Here is a 17,483-nt window from a genome sequence, read left to right as displayed (position 1 = left end):
GTATTTCTAGTGCAGTCGTGTGGGCTGCTTATTATACAACTGCGTAGTTATGTTCTTTTTATTCCAGTCGTGTGAGATGTGTATATAACTGCGTGGTTATGTTTACATCCAGTCGTGTTGGTTGTTGATAGTTTATGAGTAGCCTTGTGGCATTGTATATATGTTTCATTTGTCACTACTATAGGGAAAGTGTTGTCTGATTTTTTTTTGTTGGACAATCTTATCCTCTAGGCGTGATAGCCAGAATCGTACATCCAGCTAGTCGTCTTCTCAATTTTCTACAAGATCATTAATATTTTTTAAAATAAAATAAAATGATAATTTTTTATGGTAAAACTTTTGATTGGAATCGGACGTCCTTTTATTTGTTATAAAAGAAAAACACTTTCCCCTCCAATTTTCTATTCCTCTCTTCTCTAGTCATTTCATGTGAAAAAAAAACAATTCACTAGTCCCTGTACCCCTATTAATTTATTCTTAGATAAATACAGAGGAGATAAATCATGGTGACTACTAGTCATTAGTATAGATAGCCAAGGCATGGAGGAAAGTATGTTCAGATACGTTAAATTTCGACCCCAAGACCTTATATGATAATACTTTGTGTCTCAATCACCGTGCCACCTCAAAGGGGCAGTTCTCTAATCACTTCATGAAACTACCTCAAGTGGAGAACAAAACTACTGAAAAGTAGGGATCAGGCCTACTCTGCGTCACTATCGAACATTTAACTTCACCTCCTTCAGAACTTCCGGTCTAATGGTGCTCCTCGAGCTCACGGGCATGCTATTTGACTTCTGTCAGTTGGACCGTGACTGAAGTTTTTCGCATGTCATGGCTATACATTTTATTTCCTAAGGCTACTTTTATTTTTGATATTATTATAACACCTATAAGATCATGACAATTATAATTGTATAATTGTTATGATTATATAATTGATAGACAATCTATAATGTCCAGAAGTCTGGTATCCTTTAATTGCTAGTTCTATTTAGAGAAATAATCTCTGTAAATATGTTGTAGTTGGGAATCGAACCATAAATATCTGGGAGATAATTAAGCACACTTATCATTGCACCATAGTCCTAGGGGCACACCTATACCCTTGTAGCAACTACGGAATCATAATTTCTATGCTACAATGTTGATTAATTTTGATAAGAAATAAAGTACGAATTATAACTTATAGCTATTATTATTATAACATTGATGAATTTTAATTTTGAGTGTTGATAGAGGAAAGACTTTAAGCTGAGAACTGCGGACTTTGAGCTAGAAGTTACGGACCTATGCACACCATAAACAGAGCCAACAGGAGTGTTAGTGAGAACCAAGGATGTGACCCCTAATGCAAGCATTCTGACACTCAAGTTAAAATAGTAGCAGAGCAAAATGAAGAATAAAATAAACAATAGAATAGTAAATGTGGATGTGTGGGCGTGCGTACCCGTACCTAGCCAACTGAGAGGATTTCTTTTTATAATGTCTCTCATAACCTCCGCAATAATGAGACATCAGAGAATGTTAGGTATCAGAATATGTCGGGTAGTGAGGATATACAACAACCTTCCTCTAGGTAAAGGAAGGTTTCATTGTGTGTATATGTCAGTAATGGATTATTTTTTGACTAGTTATTGCGATTATTTGACAATGATATCTCTCAGAGGGAGCCTAGAGCCGATCGAGTTTAAGCTGAGAACTATGCCCATCTGAAGAGCGAGGAACTGAGTCCATAGGTCCGACCGGCTTTGTGTCCACCCAGGTTTAAGCGGAGAGTCCTACTCATGAGGAGTGAGGAGCTGAGTGTCATAGGTTCAGCCGGCTATTTGACCAGCCAGGTTTACGCTAGAAGCCCTGTTCATGAGTGGGGAAGTTGAGTCCTATAGGTCCGATCGATTCTGTGTCCACTCGAGTTTATGTTGGGAGCTTTACTTTTGAGAGGTGGTTCGTTTAGATACATACACTCTAACTTTGACTACTACCTTATTTTAACTTTGATCACTATATTATCTTGACTATCAACTTCATATTATCTTTGGGACCATTCATAATTAAATATAAAGTGTTCATATTGTAATATTCATGTAATTGCCAAATTATAGAATTATTAATATGGATAAAAGTTAAAAATGCTTCTATAATATAATATTCATGAATGTTGATTGTGTTCATACTGAAAGAGCTAAAATGTTTAAGTGGTAACCTCTGTATCATGGTAGTTGTTATAATTATATAGTAATTATTGGATCGTAGTACATCGTAATTATTATAATTATGTAGTAGTTATAAATTTATAGTTGCTATAATAATATCAAATGTAAGGATAAGTTTTATACTCTAAGTATCTAACTTTTTAAACTGATTAATTTTGAAGATGGTCAATTTGACCTATGAAAATTTCTCATTGATCGCTAGGATAAATTCGAGAAGCATAGATGAAACCTATTGATTTTATATCACAACTAATTCAAACTCGTTACTCGTATGATATATCTTGTGAGACTTTCGAATCCTTAAACCATCTCCAACCGGTGCCCTTTTACACCATTTTGGTGTAAAAGGGACATCAAATCCCTTCCAATGGAGACCCCAAAACTTGCACCAAAATGGTGCAAGTACGGATTTTTAAAATATAATATATTATAATATTAAATTTATATTTAAAATATTCTTAAATATTATAACTTACTATTATTTTATTTTATTTTATTTATTATGTAAATTTTATATATTATAAATCTATATTAGTTATTAACTTAAATAATTAATATTTAAAATATTTGTTATATTACTAAGATTTTAAATATATTAAAATTTATAATATTGGTAATTTCATAACAAACAAACAATTAAACATTTAAAATTTCAAAATACATAACATATAGTCCATCATGCAATTTAAAGAGTCGCAAACACTAAAGTAAACATACATTTAAATAACTACAATAACATTGCAATACTAAACAAATCAATGTTTAATATTCTGAAAAATCACCTCCTAATAAACCACCGAAATAATCATAAAATTTACCGAAACCATTCAAAGGATCTTGAGATCCTTGTCCTTCTTCTTGAGATGAATTGATCCTAGATCCTTCTCCTTTATGTGGAATTGATTGAGATTTTTGGTTTTCAGTCCTCTTTTGCATAATTCTGACTTGTTCACCATGAATAAATTCACGCATTATCGGATCAGCAATGGTATTCAAATCTTTGAATAAAATTTTATTCTCTTCCTTGAACATAGCAACATTGGTACTTTGATCCAACGTCGCAACAAGTTCGTCATTCTGTGAAACCATTTTACTGAATTGTTGTTCATTCTTTCTCTTCAGTTTTGCTTTCTTCACCCCAATAGGTCGTTTAGTTGAAGTATCACCACTGTCTGAATGAGTGATGTTAAGATTAAACGAAGAGACATGTGGAGATGAAGGTGAATAAACATCTTTCTCGAGATTATATGATTGAGAATAATCAGCTTGAGCAGTTTGTCGTTGCACTCTCGTAGATGCAGCTTTGACGTTGTCACTGTTGAATTTCTCAATACCTTGAAGAATGCTCCACACATGTCCAAATTTGAAGCCCTTTGAGTAATTAGGGTCTTGTACTAATAACATTTGAGCACGATTCATCTGTAAGAAAATAATACAATTAAGAAACAAAATTAATAACTAAATTAGATATTGAAAACAATTTGGATAGTCTACAAAAGAAATAATGAAAACAACTTACAATATCTTCCTCTGATGCTCCACTTGGATTCAATTCTTCGATTTGTCGTATGCAACCCTTCAATTTGGAAACAGCAACAATCATAGTATTCATTCTTTTTTGTAATGATCTTCTCGGTCGCTCTGAATTTTTAAAATTTGAATCTTGATTATACTCTATCTCAACTCTTGCCCAAAATTGGTCCTTTTTTTGGTTGATTCCTATGATTGGATTTTGAGAGATATGGTGATAAACATGACATAAATGTTTATCTTCTTCAACTGAGTAGGATGATGAACGAGAATTCGAACTCATTTTTTTCAAGAGTAAAGGTGCATTGTGATGGCCATGTCTAGTATGTCATTATATAGGAAAAAATTATGTGCATTGTATAAGATTTGTGTGTGCATTGTGATGTCTCGTCACTTGCAAAAATAATAGTGTTGTGTGTGCATTGTGATGTCCTATCTCCTGAAATAATAATAATGGTGTGTACATTGTGATGTCCCTTCATCTGCAAAAATAATAATGTTGTATGTGCATTGTAATGTCTCATCTCCTGAAATAATTATCATGGTGCGTGCATTGTGATGTCCCGTCGCCTGCAAAAATAATAATGTTGTGTATGCATTGTGATGCCCCATCTCCTGAAATAATAATAATGGTGTGTGTATTGTGATGTCCCTTCATCTGCAAAAATAATAATGTTGTGTGTGCATTGTGATGTCCCGTCACCTGCAAAAATAATAGTATTGTGTGTGCATTGTGATGTCTCATCTCCTAAAATAATAATAATGGTGTGTGCATTGTGATGGCCCTTCATCTGCAAAAATAATAATGTTGTGTGTGCATTGTAATGTTCCATCTCCTGAAATAATTATCATGGTATGTGCATTGTGATGTCCCGTCACCTACAAAAATAATAATGTTGTGTGTGCATTGTAATGTCCTATCTCCTGAAATAATAATAATGGTGTGTGCATTGTGATGTCCCTTCATCTGCAAAAATAATAATGTTGTGTGTGCATTGTAATGTCTCATCTCCTGAAATAACTATCATGGTGCGTGCATTGTGATGTCCCGTCGCCTGCGAAAATAATAATGTTGTGTATGCATTGTGATGCCCCATCTCCTGAAATAATAATAATGGTGTGTGTATTGTGATGTCCCATCATCTGCAAAAATAATAATGTTGTGTGTGCATTGTGATGTCCCGTCACCTAAATAATAGTATTGTGTGTGCATTGTGATGTCCCATCTCCTGAAATAATAATAATGGTGTGTGCATTATGATGTCCATTCATCTGCAAAAATAATAATGTTGTGTGTGCATTGTAATGTCCCATCTCCTTAAATAATTATCATGGTGTGTGCATTGTGATGTCCTGTCGCCTGCAAAAATAATAATATTGTGTGTGCTTTGTGATGTCTCATCTCCTGAAATAATAATAATGGTATGTGCATTGTGATGTCCCACTTGCAAAAATAATAGTGTTGTGTATATATTATAAATACATACTATACCATAACTGAAAACAATTCAATCACATTCTTCATCTCAAAAAATGAGTGCTAGATATGAAGGTACATCAAATTTATCATCCTCAAGCTCTGAAGATGATGATATATTTGAAGCACACAGAAGGCTTATCACTCAAGCGATCTACCAAAACAATCAAGTCATTTTGAAACATCTGAGTGAAGAAAGCAACAAAGGCAAACATCAAGGATCTATTCCTTGTCACATAGTGATTAATCGTAATAGAGAAGCTGCTGTTCATAATCTATTCAATGATTACTTTGCCAAATATCCTACATATAATGTTGCAATGTTTCGAAGAAGATTCCGAATGGGAAGAAATTTATTTATGCGTATTTTTAGCGAGGTTAGTAATATGATAATTATTTTGTGTAGAAAAGAGACGGAGTTGGAAAACTTGGTCTGTCAGGTTTACAAAAAATGATAGCTGCATTTCAAATATTGGCATATGGTGTACCGGCAGACGCTACTGATGAGTACATCAAACTAGGAGAATCAACTGCAATAGAAAGTGTGAAAAGATTTTGTCGTGCTGTTGTTGAAGTATTTGGAGGACAGTACCTGCGATCACCCAATGCTAATGATGTTGCCAGGCTTCTTCGTATTGGTGAGTAGCGTGGTTTTCCTAGTATGTTGTGTAGTCTAGATTGCATGCATTAAAGGTGGAAAATTGCCCAACAGCATGGGCTGGGCAATATTCTGATCGTAGTGGAAAGCCAACAATTATTCTAGAAGTTGTGGCTGATTATGATCTTTGGATATGGCATGCATATTTCGGTTTACCTGGATCTAACAATGACATTAATGTATTGGAGTCTTCTCATCTTTTTTCTAACCTTGCTCAAGGTATTGCTCCCCCTGCTCGTTATCTCATTCAAGAAAAAGAGTACAACATGGTCTACACTTGTTCAAACAATTCAAGATCCACGCGATACAAAGAATAAGTTGTTTGCAATGAAACAAGAGGCATGTAGAAAAGATGTTGAGCGAGCATTTGGAGTGCTCCAATCACGCTTTGCAATTATTGCAGGACCTTCACGTTTTTGACAGAAAAATATTTTACATGATATAATGACTTCATGTATTATTATGCATAATATGATAATTGAAGATGAGCGCGATATGAATACCTCAATTGTTGATCAAGGTGAAGTCTCGTCGGCTGCAGACCCAATTTCAAGAGTTTCTTTCTAGATATGAAGGAATCAAAAATAAAAATGCTCACTTTGCCCTTAGAAATGCATTAATTGAGCATTTGTGGGAGCAATTTGGTAATTCTGATAATTAAGATTCATAATGATGTATTATTAGTGAAGTGTTATTTGTATGATTAATGAAGTGTTATTTGTTTTGTGAAAATATTTTAAAAAAATTATCTAAATTGTTTATAATGGTGTATTATCTTTAAATATTAAATATTAGTATGTTTATTAAATTATTTCTAATAAAATACAAAATACTAATTTAAATTTTCTTGTAACTAAAAACATAATATCATAAAAATTAGTTATCATGTACAATAAAATTTTAATTTTAATAGTAATTATTATCGTAATAAAAATATTTACTAAATTAATATATATGTTCAATAATAAATTATAAGATGGAAAAATAGAATATTCTAAAGAATATTCCTTTTAGTGTAGGAAATGGTGTGCATTGGTTGAAGTTGAAAAAAATTTTGGTGCTCAAATGATACCAAATTAGTGTTGAAAGTGCACCAAAATATATTTTATGGTTGGAGATGATTTTACTGCACGAGAGTTCATCTCATCGTGTCCAGGGGTCAACAGTAAGGATTATTTTAAAAAATATATATTGGATCTTGGCATTATTATGATAATAAATAGAAGAAGGGCGAGTACAAAATTAAAAATGATGAAGCTCGTTTTTTAGAGGACAGATCCTCTGATCCATAATTAAGAGCATGGTCCACTATAAACATTAGTTGATTTATTGGTTGATTTTAATAGGAATTCGAATCCTCTAGATCGAATATTTATTTACCGATATGATCTATCAAAATCAATCAATCAAAATTTACGGATCATTCTCTGATTTGTAAACGGATCCCGCTGGTGGTCTCCGCCTGTTTGTACCTGTTACACCATAGCGTAACACGGAAAATATCGTCTGTAACGGTCACAGTGTTACAGCATATGTGACGGTGACTCAGGGCAGCCGATAAATATCCTCCTGACCGAAACCGCAATACAAAGCCCTCAGTCCCTTCTACTTTGCCTCTCTAATGGCCGCCGCCGCCGTCGCTGCGAGAACGACCGCCGCGACCCGTGCAATCTTCTCCTCCCACCTCGCCTCTGCCCAGCATCCCATGGCTTCCTTGCTTCCCAAGCGATTTCTCCACTTGCGTTCCACGGCGGGCGTCCGCTCCGTCCGCCGATCGCCCGCGATGCTTAACCTTCCTGGATTTGGTGTGGCCTCCCGCATCGGCGCGATTAGGTGCATGGCCCGGCGGCCGGGCGACCCGGGTTACTCGCCTCTGAACTCTGGCTCCCGCGGCGGTTCGGGGTTTAGCGACCGTCCGCCGACTGAAATGGCGCCTCTGTTCCCGGGGTGTGACTACGAGCACTGGCTCATCGTTATGGATAAACCTGGAGGTGAGGGGGCATCCAAACAGCAGATGATCGATTGCTACATTCAAACCCTAACCAAGGTCCTGGGCAGGTATTGGTCCTGATTTTCTTTTTTTTTTTAAAAAAAAATCTCAGGGTATGTTCTTTCTCTGCACAATGATTTGCTAGAATTTTGTTTGTTTCAATTGGTCGAACTGTAGCACATTTTTTAGATATCCGCAATAAGGATATTATGCTGTGCTTTGGAAAGAAAGTAGGATGGAAAGGATAAGTCAAACGTTGGATTGGGAGAGTGGGGAGAGAGAGATAAGTCAAAACATGGATTTTTTTACTCTCTTGGTTCCTTAGGCGAATGATTTTAAGCATCCACACTTCATAACTTATCAATTTAAAATTGTATAATTAATACTTGAATGCAAAAAAGTTTTCATCCGTTACATTTACATTGATGACAATCAGACCTGTGACCCAACTTGACCCGGCCTAGTTTTGGTTGTTGTGCCAGACCCAATAATCGTGCTGTGCCTGGCTGGATCAATGTGTCAGGCTTGGCTTGATCCATGTGTTGGGCAAAGGTATGTTGTCAGGTCGCCCATGGCCTGATCGCACAGTGCTAAGCACGGCTCAGGCACAGCACTACATAGAATCAGCGCAGCCTGGCTCACATATTAAAAAATATTTTAAAAATTAAAATTTAAAATTTAAAAAGAAAATTTATTTAAAAATATAGAAATACAATATATATGTTTATTTGTTATATATATTTTTAAAACTTTCCTTTGTATATTTTTCTTATTATGTATTAAAATAAAATAGGTTGGGCTTGGGCTTGGGCCGGTTCTGGCATGGGCCAATCAGGCTCGTACTTGAGCCAACGCTAGACCCAGTTGTCACAGGCCATGCTTGTTACATGGTCATGCTTGTCACAGGCTCTGCTAGGCATGACCCATAACGGTTTGTACCGGTCAAGTTTGACATGTAATAAATGATTCAACTGGGCCCATGACGGCATTTGGAGCCTGGTTTTTCCACCTTTATGTTAAAGGACAGCTAAAATTTAGTTTGCTTTTCATCTCTCCCCTCCACCTATCCATCTTCTCTGTGTATTCATCCTTATCAAAACATCTAACTGAAGGGGAAAAATGTACTGAATTTTTTTTCTTGCTTTCATCATATTTCGTTCATCTTGTTCACGCAGTTGAAATGAGAAGGGAAATTAATATTGTATATATGTGTTTATTTGATGCATGAACTTGATTTTCCCCAATTGTTGTCCAATTTGAGTGGAAATAAAAGACCAAATAGAAAATTTGGAAGGAATACAAGTCCTTCCATTCTACTCCTTTCAAAATATTACAGAAATTGATTTTTTTTTTCTCTATGAGTGTGTACTTTTGTGTGTTCCTTTTCCTCCTGTCTGAGAAAACTTAACATGAACTTCTCTGTTTTATCAGTGGTTGCTTATTTATTACAATGAACAGTTTGATTGTCACCTTTGTATTCACCTTTTTTTCTTCTTTGAGTTAGTGAGGAGGAAGCAAAGAGAAAGATTTACAATGTGTCATGTGAACGATACTTTGGATTTGGATGTGAAATAGATGAGGAGACATCCAACAAACTTGAAGGTTTGCAACATCATATTTCTTTGCAGAGCAAACATCTCTTTTCCTTTTTATTTCTTCTTTCTTTATAGAGATTTTTTTATCTGTTCAACTTGAGTATTAACATTTCATCAGAGTTTGTGCATCACTTCTGGTGTCTTTTATCTAGTTATTAAAAAAATTACTATTTATGGCTGTGGCAGGTATTCCTGGTGTTCTGTTTGTTCTTCCAGATTCATATGTTGATGCTGAGAACAAGGATTATGGAGGTCAGATTTAATAAACTTCTTTTCTTAGTCGTTGCGTAGGCTACCATCACACTTGTTACTGTTATACTTTGCTAAATCTGCTTGTTTCTTGCACAATTTAGTTAGCTTTTGCTGATTAGTTTATCTCTGGCACTGTTGCCACCTTCTACTTTTCTTAGTCGTTGTGTAGGCTACCATCACACTCGTTGCTGTTCTACTTTGCTAAATCTGCTTGTTGCTTGCACAATTTAGTTAGCTTTTGCTGATTAGTTTATCTCTGGCACTGTTGCCACCTAGTACTCTCGGTAACCAATTCTTCTAATTTTGCTACTACTTTTAATTGTTATGAAATCATCCACACAATTAAAAATGAATCACAACCCTCAAGTTATCCATAACATAAAGAAGATGAATGGATAAATCATGCAAGAAGTTACATAATTCACTTTTCTAGAAAAAGATTTGCCTTAAAAGCTAATGTGGTAACTTGTGATGAAAGTTTTAATAGGGCTGTTAATTAAAGAAGTGATGCAAGTACCCTACTTTTACAATCCTAACATGAGCCTAGGCAAATTCTATGTTTCAAAATGTATATGTAGGTAGTTTGCCGTTAATAGTGCATTTGCAAGTATGTAGAGGTATACCTGGTCAGTATCATTATATTAAAAAATATTTAATTCATGTCTATAAAGTATTTAGCACTTGATTTGCAAAAACAAATGTTCAAGTTCAAATCTTATGGGTTACAAATTATTAAACATATTAACTTAGGTTTAAATGATCCAAATAAGGATTTTCTTTAATTCACATGCAAACTGCATGTCATATCCATATGCGGTCGCTATGCAGTTCTGTGACCGATTTATAGCGATCCTCCTCAAAATTCGCCTAGCTTACCTAATATGTAGCCTAAGCCGTCTTTCTAGAGCAACAAGGATGATTATTAAAATGATATAATATATAGTGAAATAATGATTTTTTCCGACAATGAATATAGTAGCAACTTTTTCGCTATGTAACATGTGGAACATTATAGGGAAAATTATTAATTGCTCCAGTTTTTCCTGTGTTTTCAAACCTGGACCAGTTCAACTAGTGAAACAAGAAACAACTCAGAATCAGTTCTGGTTCACCACAAAAACCGTGTCCATGAATGGTAAAAACCCATAGAATCTGGTAAAACTGGAATAAATGATAAAACCCAGTAAGTTTGTTTGCATTTGGAATCTTTGTCTAGTTCTTCCCAGTTTGACCAATTGAACATCGACCCATTTGCTTGCCAGATTGATTTCTAGTTCTAGAATCAGTCCTAGTCGAACCTTGCCCTGTTTGCTTGACCACTTCGATCTCTAGACCTGGAATCATTCATGCACACATGTTACAATAAATTTTCCTTTACCATCGCATGCATCAATTGCCATTAAGTATACACATGGCTCAAGTAAAATTAATATAGTAGTTTCATGTACAACTGGTTTAACTCCCAGTTGACATTTGCTAGCAAATGGATGCATACTGTTGGTTATTACAAATAGGCTTTATAAGCTTAGTTGGCACTTGGCACTGAAGGGAACTCCATATCTTAGTATGTGTGTTATGTATGTGGATCTCAATGTGTTGTATATAACACCACTTCCAATTCAAGTATTTAATTTATACCTGCTAAATGGGGTATGAAAATACTTTACAAAAATAATGTATAATTCTTCCAATGGGGCGCGCAACCAAAGGATGTTGGACTTCTGGGTTGCCCGTCACACCCGCTTCCCGATTTATCCGGCTGGTGGAAAAATTCCGTGGGGCCAGGTCGATTATTCCAAGGCTAGTCAATGAGACTAACTGGATTTATCAATAAATACTTAGGAGATGGAAACTAGTTACATTTTATTGGCGATCTTATTGCTTGTAGTTGAGCATCAGTAGATATTGTATGATGTTTACTGCTCCTTTATCATCTATAAAAACTAACTGAATCATCCAAGTATTGCTACCGATGACATTAAACAAAACTGAGAGAAGTAGCTGAACCATTCAAGTATAGCAACTGATAGCATTCAACTGTTTTACTATTTGCAGCTGAACTATTTGCGAATGGAGAAATCGTTCAAAGACCTCCAGAAAGGCAGAGGAGGATTGATGCGGCAACCACACATAGAAATGAAAGAGACAGACCTAGATATAATGACAGGACTCGTTACGTTAGGCGGAGGGAGAGCCAGCGATAAGCCGATCATTTCTATCCGAATATGTGGTTGAAATATGGGCATGGTATGAGATGGTCATTGATGTCGTATCCTCTAGCTTGCAGTATTCTATTTCTAGTCGTGGTCTATTGAAAGTTGTTTGCAAATGTGGATTTTGGACAGATATCATCAATGTTTGATTCGAAAACTATATATACATATATTATATTCCTGGATTGTAGAAGCTTGCTCTCCTAAGGATGACAGGGGGCTTTTGGTTTGAGTATTTTTTTTATTTCTATTTTTTGTAAAAATAGAAAACATATTTGATTGATAATTTTTATCTCTGTTTTTTTTAAAATGAGATTATTTTTTGAAAAAATTAAAAATAGCTAAAAGTCATTTTTAGAAAAAAAAAAATCAAATAAAACGGTCAAAAAATAGGAAAATGTGATTTGAAAAAAATAAATAAAAATGCGGTCCTTTGAACCTATTGCATAATTTTTTTTCCTCCTTTCCCTTATTCCCGACTCCCATGTCTCCTGTGCCTTAAAATGTCACTTCTGTTGCTCCACTCCTCATTTTTTCTTGTGCCCTAACTCCCTTCCGTCACATCACCGCTCCTTCGCCCCCTGTTGCTCACATGTCGTCAGTCCTTTGCTAGTCCCGCCTCCTCGTTTGTATACTTGGAAGGGCTGTGATACAAAAAAAAAATAATAAGATACTTGTGTATAATAAGATATTTTCCTAATCAATGATACAAAAAAATAAAAGAAAGTACAAGATAATACGAAAGGAAGGTTGTGATCATTTTCACATTCTTAGTATAATTTTCGGTGGGACAATTGCAATAGGTGACATGCATAGCACTTCTACTCAATTACCTCTCACATCTGATGAAGAAAGAGCTCGAAGAAGCGTTCATTACTAGAGGTGTTAACTCATATGTTGAAATCGTTGATAACGAGAATGAGAATGTTGGAATGGAACCTAATAATTGGCGACATCGTGTTGCAAAATCATCCAAATAGTCGTCGACGTAAAGATCCTAAACTTTCAAAATTTGAAAAATATGAGGCTTTATAGACAAGTGGAGTAATATCATGCACCAGCTGAGTACAGAATTTATTTCTAGGCAAAAATACCTAGAGTTGAGGGCTGCTAAATTAGAACGTGAACAATATATATCCTGCTCTTCTAGAACTAGCGTGTTCAATTATCCTTATTCTATAGAGATATGCATGCAGATTTTAAATGGGATTGAATCATTATTTACCCAAGCGCACACAAAAGCTGTTACGCACCAGAGGAGTCCCTACCGAAAAATTTCGGCAGCATCTCCCCTATACCGGTGACAATATGAAGCATATATACATACAAAATACATCAGCTACATACGGCTAGAATATACACACAATAAAAACAACCACGTAGTTAATATTCAGCCCACACGGCTGTATTAAAAGCACAACGGAAAAAAAAAAAAAAGAGAAAACTCACAATCCACAACTAAAGTTTACTAGCCAATTATGCTTACACAACCACAAGATCACGATAGCAAAACACCACGAATCAAACTCCAAACGCAAACAAATTCATACAATACTAAAACTGCTGAATACTAAAAATACGAGTAAAGCGGAAATAAAATCGATAAATATCCTCAGATATAATGTGGGAAGTGGGATCAGCAGTTGGCACTCTCCAAGCATCCATAATTCATCTACCTGCTACCTGACGAAAGAAAAACTAATTTGTGGGTGGTGAGTATTGGAACTCAGCGGGTAAGGAAAGATAGTGCATGAACATGACATATAAATAGAGAATGCCAAAAGGAATACAGTCTCATAAGGGAAATAGCGAATACTAAAATAAAACCATAATAAATACTCATACCTGAAACCGTATACTAGTCTAGTAATAGAAGATCAGAAGTAGTACTAAGCTGCTACAGTACTGCTCATAGCTACAGAGATAACGTGTAAGGTATATAAATATTTCCAATAAATAAACTAATGTCTATCCGCCTACAATGAGAGCATATTTCAACATAAAGAAGCATATCAGCATAAGTGAACAACAACAGTAAGTAAGCAATAATAGCATATGTAAACAGCAGCAGCCAAAGCAAGTATAATAACAGCGTATGCACGGATGGTCACCCCGCCCACCTCTCTGCACCACGACCCCTGTATGGTCGAGAGGCCGGATCGATGACAACTGTACCACCCAAAGGCCGCCACTACTCTCGAGTGACCGGATGGACAGGTGTTGAGTAGCTAACTAGCTATACAGCGAAGGGGGTCCTTGCTGCTCGCAACTCCAACTACCACTACCACGAGCGGTCGAGTGTGGCACGATAGGATAAGCGGCATCAACTCCAGCTACCACTCTCTCGAGTGGCCGAGGATGCGACGCTGGTCAACGACTCTCTCGACCGCAATGGAGAATTGATTGTTGACATGCATGCCATGATATGATGCGCAATATACAACAGTCATCATACAAATATAAGCAGAAATTAGGTATGCTACATGAAGCCAGCATGCTCAATATAGTACATAAACAACAATCAAGGCATACAACCATGGTATCTAGTATTTGCTACCTAATATGAACAACAATGAGAGACTGTATAGATATGGAAACTAGTTTCTCAAAGATCGCGTGGAAGTATCAAGCGCGGGAAAATAAGAGTGGAGTCAAGGTAAAAACAATTTCTTATCCAAAATAGTTTATGCACCAATGTCAAAATACTAAAAGAAACAAAGCAAGAAGTACCCGCCTTTATACGTAGATCATGTCAAGTAGTTTCACATCGAGACGCTCGTCCCGAACACAAATCCTACAAGTACATAGTGTATGATATAACTAATCAAGTATGAACTAGTTAGCTAAATTAATCATGAACCAAAATAGCTAACTGAACCCTAATCTGATTAGAAGTCTATACATTAATTCCATTTCAATCATTAACTCCAAATCTGATAGTTAACCATTAATCGAAATACGTATCATTGAAACACATAGCAATCTATCCAAACCACTCCATTTGATTCAACAAAATCCGGAACAAACTCACAGCGAAAACAACACAACCCCAAACATTAATTCCATTCGATCTCACAAAAGAAACCATTCCAATGATCGAACGCTTCACCACCATCTTCAAATTCCAATCAATACCGAAACCTAGTTCCTAGTTCACAGCAGCACATGGCAATAATTTCCACAACTCATCCAAAAGCAAAATTGATCAGCAACAAAGAGAAAGAAAACTACACAATGGTTGTGTCGGAAATTGAACACCCAGCGGCTACAACACTCAAATCCGGTACAATGAAAGAAAATCCCATTCCAATGAAAAAATTGCGACCCATAAAACCGATTATAATTTCTCTAAACAGAGTAGTAACTAAAACGAGCAACCCACACTGAAATCAGAAACATTCTCTAAATCCCTATGTTGTGCTACCAAAGAAAACACACTTCCATACCTACTAGAGGAGAAATTACTTGCCTTTCTCCTTTTAATGTCGCCAACAAGAACTTTAGCCCACGGGATGATGCGCCGACGGTGAAGGGTAGCTGCGGAAGATTCACAACTGGTGGCGATGTTCACTGAGGAAATTTCTAGCGTGGCGGCGGTAATGACGAACCGAGGCGGCTGGCGACCGACGTCGGATGGCTGGCGTCGAGCCATGGCGGTCGGCGATCGGGAGAAGGAAATTGCGAGTGGAGCTCGGGAGAGAAGAGGAGGTGGCGATGTCGAGCAGAATCGCGTGAAGTGCGTCGGGCATCGGCGTGATCAGCGGTTGTGGCTCGGCGGCTGGGGTGCCCGCATGAGAACAAGGGAGATCGCCGGCTACTGTGGTGCTCTCACGCGAGGAAAGAAGGAGACCGGCGGCTATGGCTCGGTGGAGGAGAGGAGAGTCGGCAGTGGATTTGGGGAGAAGAGGTTCGGCGCGGGTGGAGAAGGGAAGGGATCGGCGAGAGAAGAAGAGGAAAAGGGAAATTAGGGAAAATAAACTTAGGTATTGGTTTGATACCTTAGGTTAATAGAATTAATCAACTCCCAAATTTGGGTATTCCAAACAGACATTTTCCAAAGCTTATAATTTTATCCCCTCCAAAATATGCCCTACGGGCTCCGATTAAATCCCCAAAAATTTCTAAAAATTCCTAAAGATTCCGTTAAAATTATTTCTCCAATAACACATAATATTTAATTATTATCTGAGCACCGTATTTTACATTCTCGCCCACTAATAAAAATTTGGTCTCCAAATTTACTGCTCGACTCAAGGATCCTCATGTAAGAGTAATAGCCAAACAACATACTCATATAGCAAACCATCCAAGTATCATAACAAATCTCCAACCGTAAAAAAATGACTCTATGGGTTATAAGATCACCTTGCTCCCACTACGCCTACGTTGCTGTTCTACCTTCTGTGAGTAAAATTCTACGAGTCATAATTGATTCCCACAACTACCTCCTTTAAAGGGCTTCCTACTAGAATTGGCTAGCTCAAACATTTCAATAAGGATTTCCTAAAAGTTGCACATGGCAACCACTTATTAGTTCTCTAAAAGAAGATACCAAGCTATTATTGATTCTTATCTGTGCACGATGAAGATCTGGTTCAATATGTTTCCGAAACAGAGGGAAAACACTATCAATCAAGTAGTCCAGAGGACATGAATCTCCAATATCATGCCTTACAAATTTATCAAACCAAACACAAATATCCCAACAGTCGAAATGTCCATGAAATCGAGTAAGTTGATACTCTATTGATCAAGGTTAACAAACGTCACTTGATTCTCTACCAATCGAAGTAACACGATATTTAGGAAATACTATCCACTACCCAACTAGTAATAGCGAAAACTAGTAATACTGGTGGTATGATAGGAGACATCCTATGAGACTATAATCCATGATCTCCAATAAGATTTGATGGACCTAAGCAATGGCTGACCCAACGCATATCATATATGATATAAACAACTAGACAAAAACTCTTAAGTATTTATGATAACAGTATACAAAATACCTCCTATAGCTTGGAGATTCCTGCAGCTGTCTGGTCCCAAAACTCAAAAAGTCGCATCAAGGAATCAATTTACAAAGGGAAAACAACCAACAAACCGAAACCCCAAAAATAGGCATTGTAAAACTTCGCTCTGATACCACTAAATTGGTATCAAATTAACTTAATAATCCAGAATACGAAAAAGATAGGCATCACAACCTCACTCTGATACCACTAAATTGATATCAGATTAACTCAAAAAATCGTAAATCAAACAACATCGAAATTCCAAAAACACACAACCCAACATTTGACTCGAACCATGCTCTGATACCAAAAATTGGTATCAGATTAATTCGAAAATCCAAAATACTCAAAAATCCAAAATACGAAAACAACAGACATCCTAAACCTGCTCTGTTACCAAAAATTGATATCAGATTAACTCGAAAATCCGGAACACAAGAAAAGCAGGCATCGTAAAACTATGCTCTAATACCACTAATTTGTCACGCCCCAGAGGAGTCCCTACCGAAAAATTTCAACAGCATCTCCCTTGTACCG

General features: G+C 36.4%; 3 protein-coding genes across 3 annotated transcripts; 2 read left to right on the top strand and 1 right to left on the bottom strand.

The window, feature by feature from the left end:
- Positions 1-2,978: 2,978 nt before the first annotated feature.
- LOC122004393 lies at positions 2,979-3,819 on the bottom strand. Its single transcript, XM_042559286.1, has 2 exons — positions 3,736-3,819; positions 2,979-3,635 (listed from the first exon to the last, which is right to left on the bottom strand). The coding sequence occupies exons 1-2, from the start codon at positions 3,817-3,819 to the stop codon at positions 2,979-2,981; spliced, it is 741 nt and encodes a 246-aa protein (XP_042415220.1).
- A 1,855-nt stretch (positions 3,820-5,674) lies between these two features.
- LOC122004392 lies at positions 5,675-6,198 on the top strand. Its single transcript, XM_042559285.1, has 2 exons — positions 5,675-5,861; positions 5,936-6,198. Exons 1-2 carry the CDS (start codon positions 5,675-5,677, stop codon positions 6,196-6,198), a joined length of 450 nt encoding a protein of 149 aa, XP_042415219.1.
- A 1,262-nt stretch (positions 6,199-7,460) lies between these two features.
- On the top strand, positions 7,461-12,124 carry LOC122005904 (multiple organellar RNA editing factor 2, chloroplastic-like). The gene is made up of 4 exons (XM_042561151.1): positions 7,461-7,939; positions 9,376-9,473; positions 9,653-9,718; positions 11,774-12,124. Exons 1-4 carry the CDS (start codon positions 7,503-7,505, stop codon positions 11,920-11,922), a joined length of 750 nt encoding a protein of 249 aa, XP_042417085.1. The 5' UTR covers positions 7,461-7,502; the 3' UTR covers positions 11,923-12,124.
- The last annotated feature ends 5,359 nt before the right edge of the window (positions 12,125-17,483 follow it).

Source organism: Zingiber officinale, chromosome 7B, assembly GCF_018446385.1.
Source record: "Zingiber officinale cultivar Zhangliang chromosome 7B, Zo_v1.1, whole genome shotgun sequence".
In the NCBI taxonomy this organism is placed as follows: Eukaryota; Viridiplantae; Streptophyta; class Magnoliopsida; order Zingiberales; family Zingiberaceae; genus Zingiber; species Zingiber officinale.
The sequence above is the reverse complement of the archived record's forward strand: the minus strand, read 5'-3'. Positions and strand labels throughout refer to the sequence as shown.

Excerpts from the sequence above, each read along its gene's own strand:
- LOC122004393 (XM_042559286.1), bottom strand. The coding sequence starts at position 3,819 with ATGATTGTTGCTGTTTCCAAATTGAAGGGTTGCATACGACAAATCGAA. Across the intron at positions 3,636-3,735 it reads GAGCATCAGAGGAAGATATT|ATGAATCGTGCTCAAATGTT; the intron begins GTAAGTTGTTTT and ends ATTTTCTTACAG.
- LOC122004392 (XM_042559285.1), top strand. The coding sequence starts at position 5,675 with ATGATAGCTGCATTTCAAATATTGGCATATGGTGTACCGGCAGACGCT. Across the intron at positions 5,862-5,935 it reads TGCCAGGCTTCTTCGTATTG|CATGGGCTGGGCAATATTCT; the intron begins GTGAGTAGCGTG and ends ATTGCCCAACAG.
- LOC122005904 (XM_042561151.1), top strand. The coding sequence starts at position 7,503 with ATGGCCGCCGCCGCCGTCGCTGCGAGAACGACCGCCGCGACCCGTGCA. Across the intron at positions 9,474-9,652 it reads GACATCCAACAAACTTGAAG|GTATTCCTGGTGTTCTGTTT; the intron begins GTTTGCAACATC and ends TGGCTGTGGCAG. Across the intron at positions 9,719-11,773 it reads TGAGAACAAGGATTATGGAG|CTGAACTATTTGCGAATGGA; the intron begins GTCAGATTTAAT and ends TACTATTTGCAG.